The sequence below is a fragment of the Melitaea cinxia genome, chromosome 24 (assembly GCF_905220565.1).
Source record: "Melitaea cinxia chromosome 24, ilMelCinx1.1, whole genome shotgun sequence".
NCBI classification, from domain to species: Eukaryota; Metazoa; Arthropoda; class Insecta; order Lepidoptera; family Nymphalidae; genus Melitaea; species Melitaea cinxia.
In genome coordinates this window covers 11200740-11218830 of record NC_059417.1, presented here as the reverse complement: position 1 = coordinate 11218830, position 18091 = coordinate 11200740, and the positions used below count along the sequence as shown (strand labels likewise).

Here is an 18091-nt window from a genome sequence, read left to right as displayed (position 1 = left end):
ACTAACTAATACCTGCGACTTTGCTTGCCTCGCTTATTATATTAAGACCTACCTTTTGGCTCGAAACTTGGTGGATTCCGATTAGTGTGGATTCCGTGATTTTGGTTTCTTTTTTCAGTTTTTTCCTGTTAAAATATACAGTACTCTGTGATAATGTAGTATTTTTAAAATCAGTTAAATAGGTAACGACAATGAGGTAATGTATTATAAATGTTGAAGAATATAAACCTTGTTGTTTATAATATTATCGAAGTTATACTACTTTTGGCGCGCTAGGGAAAATCATGAGAGTAAATTTTTACGATGCGCGCGCACACCGTCACAAAAACCGACATTCTGAAGTTAGCAACGTGAAGTATAACTTCTTACGTGCGTAAATTACACACATCACTATTTTTTTAATAATTAGTTTTAGTATAGATATATTTTATGCGCAGAGAATTAGACATCAAAAAGCTGAACGAAAATATACTTCGCTTACAAACCTTGTAAACAGCATTATTTTAACATCACTGAACACGTATTGCTTACAAAGTGACACGACAACAAAGTGATCCTATAAGGGTTCCGTTTTTTCCTTTCGAGGTACGGAACCCTAAAAACTATTTTGTTTTAAATATTATAAAGAAAATAACTCTAATCTTAAATAAGATACTTAAAAAAAGCATTTTTTATTTTAAGTTTATTTTTTAACTGTAAAGATACACATTACATAGAAGGAACAGCGATTCCCACACTAGGTAATGCCTGTGTCGTGGGATTCAACAATACGAATAAATAATTACCAGGAGTAGTGCGGCTTAAAAGATAATAAGTATATGTATAACTAACTAATGATAAACTGAATTACATACAATATATTTAATTTGCACGTAAATTGGTAAAACATAGCAACAGTGAGCCAGAACTAGAACTATATTGATAGCAATGAGATTCATCATTACAGCCTATACAGTCCACTGCTGGACATAGGCCTCCACAAGTTTACGCCAAAAATAACGTGAACTCATGTGTTTTGCCCATAGTCACCACGCTGGGCAGGCGGGTTGGTGACCGCAGGGCTGGCTTTGTCGCACCGAAGATGCTGCTGCCCGTCTTCGCCTGTGTGTTTTAAAGCCAGCAGTTGGATGGTTATCCCGCCACCGGTCGGCCTTTTCAGTTCCAAGGTGGTAGCGGAACTGTGTTATCCCTTAGTCGCCTCTTACGACACCCACGGGAAGAGAGGGGGTGGCTATATTCTTTAGTACCGTAGCCACACAGTACAGTACCGTAGCCACACAGTACAGCAATGAGATTGACGGAAGTAAAACCTATTTTTACATATATTTAAAAGCACAGACAGAAAAAGAGATTTAGAGCTTAAATTAATTAATGACCTAACAAGTCACTAACATTGCATATCTTTAATTTACTCTACAGCAAAATGTAAATAAGGGAATAAGTCAATTACCTGAACCTAGTAGCAATGCTTACCATAAGTGGGTTAATTTCTGTTAAATACGCTTCTGCCCTCAAAGAAAAATCGAAACGTTAGTACAACGACCCTTGACACGAAAACCTGATATTGTCAAGGACATGAGAATCATTCAAATTGAACGAAAGAATGATATATTAATAACAGACTTATTAAATTACTTTGAAATACCTCAATATTGACTCGTTGGCGCAGTTGATAGTATACGCTTCAGCCTGTAATATCCCACTGCTGGGCATAGGCCTCTTTCCCCATGTAGGAAAAGGATCAGAGCTTAATCCACCACGCTGCTCCAATGCGGGTTGGCGGATATATTAATTATTAACTACTATGAGTAACGATCGCTATTACGTGTGCATGATAACAACTGGGACCGACGGCTTAACGTCTCCGCGCGTAACGCTCTCCGAGGCACGGTTTTAGTGATGCAGGTTTTTGATACAGGTCTTGGGCTCGATTACCAACCCGAGACTAGGTTTAATCTATGCTACAAACGTAAAAAAGAATTATTATTTTTTACGTCAAATAAGTTATTTTGTTTATAAATAAGGAAAAATAATTAATGAGGCCATACAAAAGATACAAATATAACATACAAATATATGTAAGCTATTTATTGTCACTTCCTTTTAGATATCCGACCGACGATCTTTATAAATCCTGGGATGTCCTATCGGTGAGGAAATTGTTTATAACTCATATTCTGTTAAAAAAGCATTCTCAGCTCCCATTCGACCCTAAAATTAATCAAGACAAAAGACGTAAAAACAAAGTATGCCCCTCTATCAAGGTTTCAACGGCTCTAGCTCGGAGACAGTACTATTACTTGGAAAACTTTCTTTATAACAGGGTTAACTCCCGTATACCCATTTATCACCTTCCAAGACTGAAATGTAAATTCACTATTACCAACTGGCTCAAATCTTTCACATACGATGATACCGAAAACCTACTTGTTCACTAGCAGCTGACTCTGGGTATATAATTGTTTGTATTTTATTATTACTATTATTATTATTATTATTATTTTTCTTTCTAATTACCTAAATTTTCTTGTTGACCTTTTGGGTCTTTGTTGGCAATTATTATAAATTGGTAAAACAAGTTTACATATACCTTCATCTGCGAGGCTTGTCTCCATTTGGACAAGTTGAGCACATGATCCTGTATTCTTAACTTTGGGGGGGGGGACCTGGTGACTTATAGTACAGGTATTTTATACCTTTTTTGAGCACCAGTCCTTCGCTAATCGTGTTGTCAAACTTTGTGTAAAAAACTTTGTGTAAAAATTACTTATAACTTATTTTCCTCATAATGTAATCTTCATCTAAATAAATATTATTATTATTGCATTCTATAGTAATTGAATATTACTTTTAAACAATTGAAAATTTCAGAATGTTATAAATAACATTGTAATTGTTTATTTAAATATTTGTTATTTTGAATGTTCACATTAATATCCTATAATGTTTAATCGCTACACATTTGCTGCGTTTCCCCAACTGCGCCACTAGACGTACAATTCGGTTTTTCTTCCGTTTAATTTATAACCATGTCGTACTACGCACGCTACGTACGCAGTTTAGCCTTATAATTCTTAGGTGACGTATATCTTTTGAAATTAAATATTATCTAAAAAAAAATCAATTGCCGAAATGTTACGCACATAACTAGGTTGTCTGGAAGAAATCGCTTTTAGCGATAAGACCGCCTTTGTACATCTTTCTTTGTATGTAACACTTTTTTTGTAACTTTTATTTGTGGTGCACAATAAAGAGTATTTAATAATATTATTATAACTTTCGACCGAATACCAAATTGGATTTTAATGTGTTCGTTTTTTTTTTTTAGGTAAAGTGTGTATAAAAGAAAGTTTAAATAATCAATTTACATAAAACGAGTTTGCTTTTTAACCGACTTCCAAAAAGGGAAGAGGTTCTCAATTCGACTGTATTTTTTTTTATGTATGTTACATCAGAACTTTTGACCGGGTGGACCGATTTCGACAATTTTTTTTTAATTGAAAGGTGGTGTGTGTCAATTGGTCCCATTTAAATTTATTTGAGATCTAACAACTACTTTTCGACTTATATCTAATAATGCGTTTTTACTTGACGCTTTTTTCGTCGACCTACGTTGTATTATACCGCATAACTTTCTACTGGATGTACCGATTTTGATAATTCTTTTTTTGTTGGAAAGAGGATATCCCTAGTTTAGTACCATGATAAGGAAACCAGGATTTGATGATGGGATCCCATAGAAATCGAGGGAAACTCTCGAAAATCCCCAATAACTTTTTACTGGGTTTACCGATTTTGATAATTTTTGATGTAATCGAAAGCTGATGTTTATCATGTGATCACATATAAATTTTATTGAGATCTGATAACTACTTTTTGAGTAATTTTTGATAACTCGTAGTTACTTGACTATTTTTTCGTCGATCTACGTTGTTATTACTCGTCGATGTAATTGAAGTCGGTTTTTTTTCGTTTGCGAGCAAACACAATTATTGACTGCACGACTGAAGTAAAACTTCCTTAGTTGCCTATACAGTAATATACGAAACGTAACTCTCTTTCTAATCTTTACTAACTTATATCTCCCTCTCAACTTCCATTCGCCTCGACCGATCACACTTTTCGTAACCCTCTCGTCACACATGCACCAACCAGCTTACTCCCTGTCAAGCGTGCGTAAAGAAGTTTTATTTCAAAAATACAGTCGAATTGAGAACCTCCCCAATTTTGGAAGTCGGTTAAAAACAAATATGGTGGCACGTATTTCGCGGATTCAGCTAGTGTTTAATAAAACGCACTTGTAACATTTGATATCACACATAGATTAAAAGTATCGAATCAAAGTCGAGATATCATTTGACAGATCAAAAAAAAAAAAAAATTGGAATCAAAATACTTTCTCAAGGTCATGTAGACTAAATATTAATTTTAACGTATTCCGTTTCAACATTTAATTACGTATAAATATAAAATGGCGGCGATATCTTAAAGGAAAAACTAAAATAGTGTGTTTATTGTTTGCATGAATCAGTCAGTAAACTCAGTACTCAGTAGTCAGTATTGAGCAGAGCGCTTTGCGAGACTAACGCGTACTGGTACGCGTAACTGTGCTATTAGGAACACATACTTTTAAATATACGAATCGTGGTGAGTAAATGCATATATATTTACACTAAGGACCTGTTTGAGCGGTTATGGATAAGGTTATCCTGCACATAAGTTTACATATAGACTTTAAGAGTACGAAGTAGAATATGCCATTATGTTTGGACTAAATTCAGAATCTGCAACGGTGCAACAGGCCCTGAAAATACTAAATTTTAATTATATTTTACGTGAAACTACAAAAATACTTCATTATAACAATGATTAAAAAAAATTGTAATACTTTCCTAAATAAAATCGTTTATAATGTAAATTTTATTGATTTGCCTTTATTTTTTAATAATTTAGGCGTTAATATGTCTACACATTGTTAGTGAATGATCTAATGTCTTATTTAATACAATTATGTGATGAAAACACGGATAAGACAAATATGGAAACCATATTACAATGTGTAATATTTAATCTTCTTTCATCATTACATAATATAAAACAAAGTCGCTTCCCGCTGTCTGTATGCTTAAAACTACGCAACGGATTTTAATGCGGTTTTCTTTAGTCAATAGAGTGATTCCAGAGCAAGGTTTATATGTATAATACATGCATAATATAGTAGAGGAACACTGATAGTTTTAGAGGTTTCTAATGTGATGTCGTAAATATACACATTTTTTTGCGTTTACTTAGAAAATACTAACAAAAGCATTGCACCCGTGCGGAGCGGGTCGCTCGTAATAATATTATAAAAACGAAAGATTTTTATTTTTGAATATTTAAAACAAACACAAAAACTACTGGAACCGATTGTGAAATTTCTGTCACCAAGAGAATGCTATGAGATCACTCAAGTGACATAGGCTATATTTTAATAGGAGAAAACGTGACAGCCAAAATCGTCTAATCCACGCGAGCGAAGACGTAAGTAAGGATAGTCTTCAATGTAAATATAAATCGAAGTCCTAAATGTATTTACGCCCATAATTTCAAAATAACTGCGTCGAATTCGATGATACTTTTTGAATCAAAACTTCTTTACGCACTTGAGGAATAAGCTGGAGATGCGTGACGAGAGCGTTACGAAAAGAGTGATCGGGCGAGGCGAACGGAAGTTGAGAGGGCGATATAAGTTTGATGGAGCTAAAGGAGTTTTGCTTCAGTCGTGTGATAGAGCACACTCGTTTTTTTTTTGATTATTTAGTAGTTAAGAAATAGATATATTTTTTATTAGATATATGGCGGTACAAAGTTCGCCGAGTCGCCTAATAATACTTTACAAATTATAGGGCCTGTTTCACCAATTATGATAATGCTATTTGACGGATGACGATATACAACAGAAAAAAGTCTGATGTATTATGCTTTTTTACCATCGAATTCCACTGTATTTATATGAGGTATATCTATTCGTAAATACTTTTTTAATTTAAAACTTGTAGTTTATTAATTAAGGTGAAACAAGTCCTAATGGCCTATTCTACCTCCTACTGTCAAAGTTTAATCGTAACTTATTTGTAGGATAACCTTATCCACAACTGTTTAAACAGGCCCATAGGGGCCGGGGTTATAACTAATAGATCTACACTTCCGAGTTTGCTAATAAATTTATCGTCAGCGATAATTAACTGGATTCCCCCATAGCTTTACATATTTCGAAAATTTATTTCTGAAATTTCGATATATAAATAAAAAATAATTTAAAAATATTAACGCTATATATTTTTAGCCTGTTGTTACATCTGGATAATGTCACTTTTAATTATTGTTACAGTTGTTACCATACTTTATATTAGAATTTATCATTTACTAACAAATCTATCCTGTTTACAGTACACATAAAAAGACAAGATATATTTTCTTGAACATCTTCAAGTAGCTTAAAATATTGACAAATATAGCTCACAATTGATGACGCCTTAAAACGAATTTAAAATGTTTATACTAAATTTCTTTAATATTACATACACACAGTCGTCTGTTCTTCATGAAGGCATTCTGGCATTCCTGTATTGTAGGTATTTTTATTTTGTTGATGTGTAATAATTTTACGTATAACTCAGGGCAAGAATCGAACCCAAAATTCTGGCCCAGAAATTAATATCACAGCCAACAGCGCCAACGTGTCTGTTGTGTAAATTCATTTAACGTTGTCAAATAACTAAATCAGTTTATTTTTACTGTAATGACCTTTACCCACTTCAGTGTTTTGTTGTACCTAAGTCAGTTTCAATTTTATATATTTTGAAGGTAGTTTAAAAACATCTTTCTTTTCTTAAATTAGTAATAATTATAAAACATAGACCATAACATTCGTCTAGACGCGCGGGAACGTGACCAGACAAGTTCAAAAAGGAACTGGCAACACATGAAATATTACACCAACCCTTAAAAGCTTTTGACCCCTTCACAACTCAACTATTCAATCTATATTTTTTTTAATTCTTTATTAAAGCCATACCAGCCATGTGTACAATTATTTACATAGTTTGGTCGTCTGAGTCTGATTGTCTGAGAAACATGGAGTGATATATGAAACTGACGATTCTATCACTGAAAGCTGTTGTAAATTTGAAGTTAAAAACGTTATGGAAAAAGAAAAAGAGGTTTGCCTTGCCACAAATTTAATGAACATTTAAATTACATGATTTTTAGGATACGTTATGGGGCATATAAGCAAATTAGTGTTTAATTTACGATCCCGATTCAGCCTGTGTTATCCCACTGCTAGGCATAGACCTCTTTCTCCATGTAGGAGAAGGATCGGAGCTTAATCCAGCACGCTACTAAACTGCGGGGTGGCGAGTCGATTATATATATTTTGTTGATACATGTCGTATTAGCAGTAATACTGATGCGATGTAGGTGAAGCCACATGTTCGAACTAGTAAAGTAGGACGTTTGGAATACTGCCAATTTCATTACATTTGTATTCAAATTTTAACGTTTAACAAATAAAATTGGTCATAAAATTCCATGACACACGTGTGACGTTGTTAGATAGGTTTTTACGATTACGACTTGCATTTATATGTGACGATGTAAATGGAAACTATAATAATTAAATACAATGCATTTAAGACATACCTAAACTAATGAAATAGTTTTTTGCTCGCATACAAGGAAAAAAATAACAGACAAATAACACAACGTAATTGAAAAAAAAATACCTTACGACAAGCACTAGTTTTGAATGAAAAAAAAAATGAGCTAACTCCTTCTTTTTTGAAGTAGTAACCGACTGAGAAAATAAACACTTGCCTCCATTAGGATGTGAATCTTATAATGGGGATGCGGAAACATACACACAAATGTCCATACGACAACAAACCCTCATATGACTTATACAAAAACTTATCAATTCAAGTTATAGAAGTTTTGTGAAAGGATCGATTTGCGTCATCAAAATACGTCATTTAGATTTGAAGACATTCGCAACTTTAACTGTATTTTTTCTATCTGTCTCTGTTTTAATTATTGTTGATGATATAAGAGAAATGTTTGAATAATTTAAATTCATCATAAATCTATGTAAAAAAAATTAGTCGCTAAATGTTGCACAACGCAAAACTCAAAAACGGTTGGATCAATTCGACTTATTTTTTAAGTTTTTTAATACCTTGTTAAAGAATTGCTCACAAAATCAGGAAATTTCAGAAATCGTAACGAATATTATTAATACTCACGCGATTTACAATTCGCAAGACGAGGCGTAAAATCGTTTATTGTAAGGTGATATTTTATAGCATCATATCTTTATAAACAGGCCCAGTGCATTGATATAACGATTCGCAGAAATTTCACACATTTAAACAATCAAAATCTTCCATTCTATAATACGTATAAATATAGATTACATTGCCGTTAAAGGAAAACAAAGAAGTGCGAAGCCCTGAACCAAGGTCACAAGCATTACCGATGCAAGTCCATCCTTCAGGAAAATCATTGACAGTATACAGAAATATAAATCAGATAAGGATCTTCATACAATGGTATCTTTGTACAATTCATAATAAAAGTTATGAAAAAAAGTATGTGTATACTTATGTACGCACGTAAGAAGTTTTCTTCCCGTGGGTGTCGTAAGAGGCGACTAAGGGATAACAAGGTTCCACAACCACCTTGGAACTTAAGAAGCCGACCGATGGCGGGATAACCATCCAACTGCTGGCTTTGAAATACACAGGCCGAAGACGGGCAGCAGCGCCTTCGGTGCGACAAAGCCCGTACTGCGGTCACCAACCCGCCTGCCCAGCGTGGTGACTATGGGCAAAACACATGAGTTCACGTTATTTTTGGCGTGAACTTGTGGAGGCCTATGTCCAGCAGTGGACTGTATAGGCTGTAATGATGATGAAGAAGTTGCTTACTTCACGTTGCTATTTTCTTCTCCGTTGACTAGCTAACTTTAGGGTGTTTTTTTTTGCCGGTTTGCGCGCACATCGTAAAATTTACTCTCATTTTTCCCCCTTACGTGCCAAAAGAAATATAACGTCAAAAACAATGTCATTTCAGTGCTTTTAATATTTCTAAAAAAAAAACTCGATACTTTATGAACGTCTCCTAAGTATATTCAGAATTAATGAAAATCAAAAATTAAATAATTCAACATAGCTTCAAAATATGTATATAGAAAAATCAAGCGACTTCCGAATTTCTCACAATCAAATCAATCATTTTAATGGACTTTCGAATATTTTCTTTGATTTCTTAGTTAACTTCATGCAAGATATCGATAATTTTGTACTAAAACACAGTTTATATCATTTTCAAAAGAGTAACTGCGGAGTTTCTTGCCGATTCTTTTCCGCAGAATCTAAATTCCTAATCGATGGTAGCTTTACTTTTATAAAAATAATAATCACTTTAAATTTTTAATTTGTTGAATGACGATTAGTGCTCTTGGGGCCTATTTGACTAAAGTTGTTTTTGATTTGGATTTTTAATTATAGTAAACAATTCAGAATGTGGACTCAGGTGAGAAGAATCCGCAAAAACAGTTATTCTTTTTAAACAGCGTCAATACATTACGCAACTAAAATAAAGCATGTCCTGCATGGTATCCAGCGCTAAACACACGTTCTGTTAATAAAACCACCAAACTGTTAACATTAGTTAACTATTCGCAAACGTACCCAAGCATGATTAGCAGAATTAATATTGATAACAATTTGGTTAGAATGTAAAGCCTCGACTTTACAGAAGATCACAGCTAAGTAATACTGATTTCAAATAGTGTGGTGTCCCTGTTGGTAAGCTACGGTAATCGCTTACAATCAGGTGAGCCAGCCGTTGTTTACCGATCTAGTTATGTAATATAGGTATATAAAAAAAACCGTTAAAACTTTAAGAATTGGCAAAGTTTTTGCGTCAACTTTGACAAACTATAATATAATCTAGCAATAGTTTCAGAAAGTTCATACATAATAATTATTTCTATATTAGTCATTGGACCGTTTTTATCGATTCCATTAACGTAACACGTAATCTGTTCGACGAAGGGGGCGTGTTTTCAGCATTAATAAAATATGGTTTTACTATCAAAAAATCAATATATTAAAACATACGTATTAAAACCAAAGTCGCCGTATTTATTGATTGCCTGGAACAGTCTATAAGGCATATTAAGAAATGATTAGAGTCTAATCAGCCACAGTAATCCTCATACACACAACACACACACACACGCGTGCAAATACGCATAGATGTCATGTCATGTCAGATTCCCCAAAATGGTTTCCTTACTCAGTACACCCAAAGAAGACCCGAAACTAATTTTTTTTGTTGGCATTATTTTTACAATTCATGTTTTGATTCATAACGTTGTTACGCTAACGAAAAGCAGTATATTTTCACATGTCAGATCGGTAATTCTCTAGCACGCTTAAATAAACAAAGCTATTATGATTTCATTGTTTAATATTAGACTAGAACAATAAATAGTTATAGAATAGAATATTACACAAGTTTCCTAAGTTTGAGAAGACGTAGAATGATATTAAAGATTAGTGAATTTAATTAATAGTAGGTACCTACCTTATTAAAACTTTATTTTAAAAACCTATAGTATTTTTTGTTTGCAGTTATTGTCAGCAAATTCTGCATTAAAAATAATATTTGGTGTATGCTTTTAAAGTTTATCTAATATTCTTTAAGAATTGTAAATGTGTAAAAGAGGAATACCGTAATCAGCGTCTGACTACGTCTTAGGGCACTACACTTTTTACTCTTTGGGGCACTACTAGGCAGTCACAGAACTGCCAATCTGACTGTCATACGCCATAAATCGCCTATAGGATTAAACGTAATGCGTAATGCATTATATTTATTACTTATTTCTAAAACTGCAGAGCACAGCAAACTAGACTAATTTCGATCTCATTGTCCACAGTTCTGGGAGATAATATCGGAGGAGCACGGCATCGACCCCACCGGCGTGTACCGCGGCACAAGCGACCTGCAGCTTGAGCGTATCTCAGTCTACTACAATGAGGCCTCTGGTAAGTTTCTTATTAAACAACTAGCGGCAAACAAGCGAACGGCCCACCTGATGGTAAGCGGTTACCGCTTATAATCGCCAACATCTGAAGCACAAACGCATTGTCTGCACTACCCCGATCTTCACCAGGTCTTGCTACCTTACTCACCCCAGGAACACAACACTACCTGAGTCTTCATCTATTTTTTTTTATGATAATACCTAGAAAACGAGCTGGACAAGTGTTGCAACTTTTTAACTGTCCCAGAGTAGTCAATAATGCGTTACTGGCTGAAGGGGCGTTACAGATAGCAAAAAAAATAAATAATGGTTGCTAACTTCGCATCACAATAAGAAATCATATTCCTGGCTAGAAATCGATAAAATGTTCGCTAAGCAAAAAAAAATCTGTCAATGTAAGCCAAGTTTAACTTTTAGCGTAAGTTCATCATCAAACATTGATCCTTTCATTTTTATATTTTAACTGAAGCTCTAATCTTACACATGAGGACTAAATTTTTCGAACGAAATCTTGTTAAAATAACTACGTTTTAATTTCTTTCAATGTCGTCGGTTGAAAAGTATATTTAAACATTATTACGATCGAAACGAGGATATCCGCGTTGAAAAACCGACGCATCGTAAAAATTAAATGACTTATCTTCTGACGGTACAAACTGTTTCGGAAAAAAGTTTACGTATATTTAAATACGTTAATAAATTACATCTCAATAATAAACCAAGAAAAAAAGACAAAGCCATTAAAAACTTTAATTTAAATTGTGCTTTGCTATAAACAAAATGCAAAAGTTGTATTTTTAACCGACTTCCAAAAAAGGAGGAGGTTCTCAATTCGACTGTATTTTTTTTTTTTTTTTTTTTTTTTTATGTATGTTACATCAGAACTTTTGACCGGGTAGACCGATTTCGACAAATTTTGTTTTAATCGAAAGGTTTTGTGTGCCAATTGGTCCCATTTAAATTTATTCGAGATCTAACAACTACTTTTCGAGTTATATCTAATAATGCGTTTTTACTTGACGCTTTTTTCGTCGACCTACGTTGTATTATACCACATAACTTTCTACTGGATGTACCAATTTTGATAATTTTTAATTTAATCGAAAGCTGATGTTCATCATTTGGTCACATATAAATTTTATCGAGACCTGATTACTACTTTTTGAGTAATCTTTGATAACGCGTAGTTGCTTGACTATTTTTTCGTCGATCTACGTTGTATACTTGTCGATGTAATTGAAGTCGGTTTTTTTTTCGTTTGCGAGCAAACACAATTATATTAGTTAAGGTAAAACATAACCTAATGGACTGTTATTAATGCAAAAAGCACGTGTAAATACATAATTATGTGTCAGCAGTATCAGTTATGGAATTGGTCAAATGTAATATGTCAAAAAAAAAGGCGAAAATTAACCCAGTTTATGGATTTTGTAGCGATAACATAAAAAATAATAAGAAAAAATAAGTGTATATTTTCTAAAATATATATATTTCTAGACGAACTTTTATACTTATATGGGATAGAAATAAAAAATTACATCTACTATAAATAACTCGCTTCAAAAGCAATATCAGACTTAATCAGACAAAGAACTTTTAACAAAATTGCAACAAAAATATTATCATTCTATCACGATTCCTCCTCGCAGGTGAATATTAAATATGAACACTTGAAAGTGCAGATGTAACCTAACTGTGGTCTTGCTCGGCGGAGCATAGCGATATCGACGGGTAACTCCTAGCTGCATGTATTACAAATACGTAAATTCAGACTTTCATTGATGATCGAAAAAAAAAAATACTAAAAATTTAAATCAAAGAACATTTTATTAAATAAACGTAAAAAACAATACTGAAATAGTTGGACAAACAGTCACAGTTTTAAAGCTATACAGACATATACATACGCTTCAGCCTGTAATATCCTACTACTGGGCATAGGCCTCTTTCTTCATATAGGAGAAGGATCAGAGCTACATACAGACATATACATAGTATAAATATATATTTCAAAATGACTTAAATCATCATCATCTCCCTGCCCTTATCCCACTTAAGTACGGTTGGCACAACGTGTTTCCTCTCTATTATTCGTCACTTCAGCGCTTACTTCTAAATATTCTCAATTTATGACAAAAAAAGAAAACTTAACGACATTAATGAAATATTTGGACATATTACCATAATTGAGAAAGCTGTTATGAAATAAAATATAATTATTTTTAAGGCTAGCGTCCCGGATAGACTTCGTTCTGTCAACATTTTATTAACTGTAATTTCTTTTTGTGGTAAAATTTAAAACCTTCCGTGGGCTTTAAGGAACAAGGTTGTGGTCGAGTCATTCTCGAGTTATGCGCTTAGCAACATTCATTTTTATTTATATATAAAGATAAAGATTTATAGTATGCCAGTCATTAATCGCGGTTTCAGCACATAGAATGACTGGTTATATCGCGCCAATATCCTTCCATATTCAAAAAATAACAAAAAAGAAAATTAAAATAATCTTTCAAAATGTTCCAGTAACCCCTGAATAAACATGCTTAACATTACACTAGATTAAACTATCTCGTTTGGATATGTCTCGGTGGATTAAGCTCTGATCCTTCTCCTACATAGGAAAGAGGCCTATGCCCAGTAGTGGGATATTACAGGCTGAAGCGAAACAGTCTCGAATAACCATCTTTCCTAACTGTTTAAGTACGACGGAATGTGATTCGTTAGAAACAAAGAAAATGCACTTAAAACAAATAAGAGAATATAACTACACAAAAACAACTATAATGCATTTATTATGCATATTTATAATTGTGATTATTCTAAAAAAATTGCTTAGTTCTATTTACACAGACAAGTAACTATACTTGTCTGTGTAAATAGAACACATTATATGATACATCATCAGAGATATAACTTTGAATCTTCTTGCCAGATCTACCTCAAATTTAAATAGGACTATACGAACCACCTTTTAGGGAACCACCATTCACGAAGCCATTCGAAAGCAACAGCTATCAAATGATAAAAATTATCATCAAAATCTGTGTTACCCACTAAAAAGTTATGAGGTAACAAACGTTACAAAAATAAAGTCGAATTGAGAGCCTCCTCCTTTTTTGGTTTTGTTTAAAAAAATATTAAATAAAAATAATAAATTATATAAATAAAATATTTAAAATAAAGGCTAATATTCTGTACTAAGCGCATAGTCTCATCCTCAAAACTGAATTTACAGATTACCCAGACAGAGAGTTACCGTTAAGATTTCACAGAACGTAAAACAACGGTGGTCATAAAGTGCACAATTAAACCCGATAAAAAAAGTTCAATGAACTCTCATCTCGTCTTATTCAGATGATTCACAGCGACTGTTTCTGCTGTTGAATGTAATTGTCGTTTTTAAAGACTCCCCATGAATGCTATGAAGTTTTACAATGTTGCAACAAATGAAATGTAACACTTGATTACTTACGTATTGCGTTGTGTTACTTGATAAGTTGAGACAATGTGGTCGTTTTTGAAAATTGATATATACATAGGTTATTTCGTTATTTTTGAAGATATAATTACAGAAAATGTAATTTTATATTAGCTTTTAGTTAAAATAAATAGAAGATAGAAATATATTTTAGATAAAAAAAAATGTTAGTAATTTACTAACTCGCCAATTTGTTAAGTCACAAATAAAACAAAATCATGAAATTTCGATTTGTGAACTTACAGAAGATCACAGCTAAATAATACTGCTTTCAAGCAGTATTGTGTTCCTGTTGATGAGTAAGGTGACCAGAGCTCCTGGGGGGATTGGGGATAGGGTCGGCAACGCGCTTGCGATGCTTCTGGTGTTGCAGGCGTCTATAAGCTACGGTAATCGCTTACCATCAGGTGAGCCGTACGCTTGTTTGCCGAACTAGTGATATAAAAAAAAAACTTTCAAAAATTGTTCATAAAAATATTTTTTCATACATCCCAACAGAATGTTATCACATTTTTTTTAATATGACATTTTTGACAAGTCACTAAAGAACATTTGACTTTTGTTTTATACTTAACAATTCGTATAAATATAAAAAGTAATTGTATTAAATAATGGATATCGAAATAATTGCCAACAGTTGCGACGAAGGAGAGCGGCGGCAAGTACGTCCCCCGCGCCATCCTGCTCGACCTCGAGCCCGGCACCATGGACGCCGTGCGCTCCGGCGGCTACGGGCAGCTGTTCCGCCCCGACAACTTCGTGTTCGGCCAGTCCGGCGCCGGCAACAACTGGGCCAAGGGGCACTACACCGAGGGCGCGGAGCTCGTGGACGCCGTTCTAGACGTCGTGCGCAAGGAGTGCGAGAACTGCGACTGCCTCCAGGGATTCCAGCTCACCCACTCCCTCGGCGGAGGCACCGGCTCCGGCATGGGTACGCTACTCATCTCCAAGATCAGAGAGGAGTACCCCGACAGAATCATGAACACATACTCAGTCGTCCCCTCGCCAAAAGTATCGGATACCGTCGTCGAACCCTACAACGCGGTCCTCTCGATCCATCAACTAGTCGAAAACACAGATGAAACGTATTGTATAGATAACGAAGCCCTCTACGACATCTGCTACAGAACGCTCAAGGTGCCCAACCCGACGTACGGCGACCTCAACCACCTGGTGTCGCTCACCATGTCCGGCGTCACCACCTGCCTGCGGTTCCCCGGTCAGCTAAACGCCGACCTCCGCAAGCTGGCCGTGAACATGGTGCCGTTCCCGCGTCTCCACTTCTTCATGCCCGGCTTCGCGCCGCTCACCTCCCGCGGCAGCCAGCAGTACCGCGCCCTCACCGTGCCCGAGCTCACGCAACAAATGTTCGACGCCAAGAACATGATGGCGGCGTGCGACCCGCGCCACGGCCGCTACCTCACCGTGGCCGCCATCTTCCGAGGTCGCATGTCCATGAAGGAGGTCGACGAGCAGATGCTCTCCATTCAGAACAAGAACAGCAGCTTCTTCGTCGAATGGATCCCCAACAACGTTAAGACCGCCGTGTGCGACATTCCTCCCAAGGGCCTCAAAATGTCCTCCACCTTCATCGGAAACACGACGGCGATCCAGGAATTGTTCAAGAGAATATCGGAACAGTTCACGGCTATGTTCAGGCGCAAGGCGTTCTTGCACTGGTACACCGGCGAGGGCATGGACGAAATGGAGTTCAACGAGGCGGAAAGCAACGTGAACGACCTGGTGTCGGAGTACCAGCAGTACCAGGAGGCGACGGCGGAGGACGATACGGAGTTCGATCAGGAGGACATGGAGGAGCTCGCACAGGACGAGCACCACGACTGAGGGGGCGGGTCACACGACAAACTCAAATATTCTATTTTATATATTTCCAACGAAATTAGAGGCTAAGTCGAGTGCGTTTTTTAAAGTACCAAAGCGTCTTTCGCGGCAGATCAGAGCTGGCACTGAGACCCGTCGCCGACGTGACCGGTCGTCGAAGTGCACAATATTATATTATATTGATAGTATTAATCGAAATCTGTTTTGTATTCGATACTATAGGAACGTACCAATCCGTGCATTTCTTATTTTAAGTTATTGTCTTGTATGCTTTTATATATTAATTTATAATTAAATGTTTTAAACAAATCTTCGTTTTCTTTCACCTCTATAATATTACTATTCGGTTATTATAAGAAATAAAAATGAAATAATTATTAAAGATACGATAAACTAAGAGCACTAGAAAATCAAGGAAAAACTGATTTTTATAAATTTCTCTTCAATGTTAAACGAACCTCGGAAAACGTTGAGTCATTCTAAGTAACGTTATTTTTACCAAATGTCAAAGGTAAATAATAACCAATATCCGTTAGGTAAGTTTCACAGCAAAATTATGTATGACAAATTTTTAAAGCTCTAGGAAATTGATTGTTATTAATTACCTGAGTGGTTACTGCTACAGAGTATATCTAGCTTACTTCTGACCAGGCTCTCTTGCTTACTTTTGACCAGATTACTACTATAAAGTTTAATATTGGTAGATGACTTTCTGAACTCTAGAATTCCTCAGTAAAAAAAATTATGCTACCGATGTTTGTTGAATTATAATTCACTGTCTGTTATAACGCCCAAAACACGCTCTGATCGAATCTGTCAGTTTTTAGCATCATTATAGTATTGAAAATAAACAAAGTGATATTTTCTGGTAACCCTAATGAGATGACATTTTTTGGCATTAACAAATAAACAAACTTTTGTTTGTTCTTACACCACTGAGAAAGACGATTAAGATGTTGTTGTAATAGTTTCAAGTTAAAAACATTTATAATGGTTTCGATTATTTTGAGATCATCAGCAAATAGACAAATGTATGCCTGTTGACATATAGAAACATTATAATTTATTACATAAAAACGTTAAATAATATTCATCCTAAAATAGATCCTTGTGGTTACACCAGAGTAGACAACATAAGGCTGCGAAACGTAGTTATCATCACGGTCGAAGATCCTACTTTTAGGATATTATGGAGATCAGCTTAACAAAGTCTCACTTATAACGAATGTTCTCAGTTTTTATAATAAGTAATGCGTGATTTACTTTGTCAAACGCCTTGGAGAAGTATATGGCATCAGTTTGTAGTTTATTATCAACTAGCGACCCGCCCCGGCTTCGCACGGGTGCAATGCTGATACTAAATTTACTACAGAATTTATTTATAGTGTAGAGCTAGGTTATAGCATGGTTATTAACATAATAACAATAACATTCAAATATGCGTCGTTAGATTACACGTTGTTACAGAATGCGTTGAAGAAATAAAGGTTAATTGCTCGTTCCCCGTAGGTGATAGCGGGATAATATGTAGCCTATATGTTGACCCGACTTCTTAATAATATCCGTGCCAAATTTGAAGTAAATCCATGCGGTACTACATGCAGACAAACAGACAAAAATTCTAAAAACTATATTTTTGGCTTCGGTATCGATTGCAAATCACACCCCAAGTA

The 18091-nt window shown here is 35.0% G+C and overlaps 1 protein-coding gene across 1 annotated transcript in view; it reads left to right on the top strand.

The window, feature by feature from the left end:
* Positions 1–16727, top strand: part of LOC123665722 (tubulin beta chain-like) — a 49717-nt gene extending 32990 nt beyond the window's left edge. Inside the window, exons 2-3 of the mRNA XM_045599982.1 lie at positions 10991–11092; positions 15225–16727. Of these exons, the coding sequence (XP_045455938.1) occupies positions 10991–11092; positions 15225–16421 (1299 nt within the window). The 3' untranslated portion in view covers positions 16422–16727. The remainder of the gene's footprint in view (positions 1–10990; positions 11093–15224) is intronic.
* The last annotated feature ends 1364 nt before the right edge of the window (positions 16728–18091 follow it).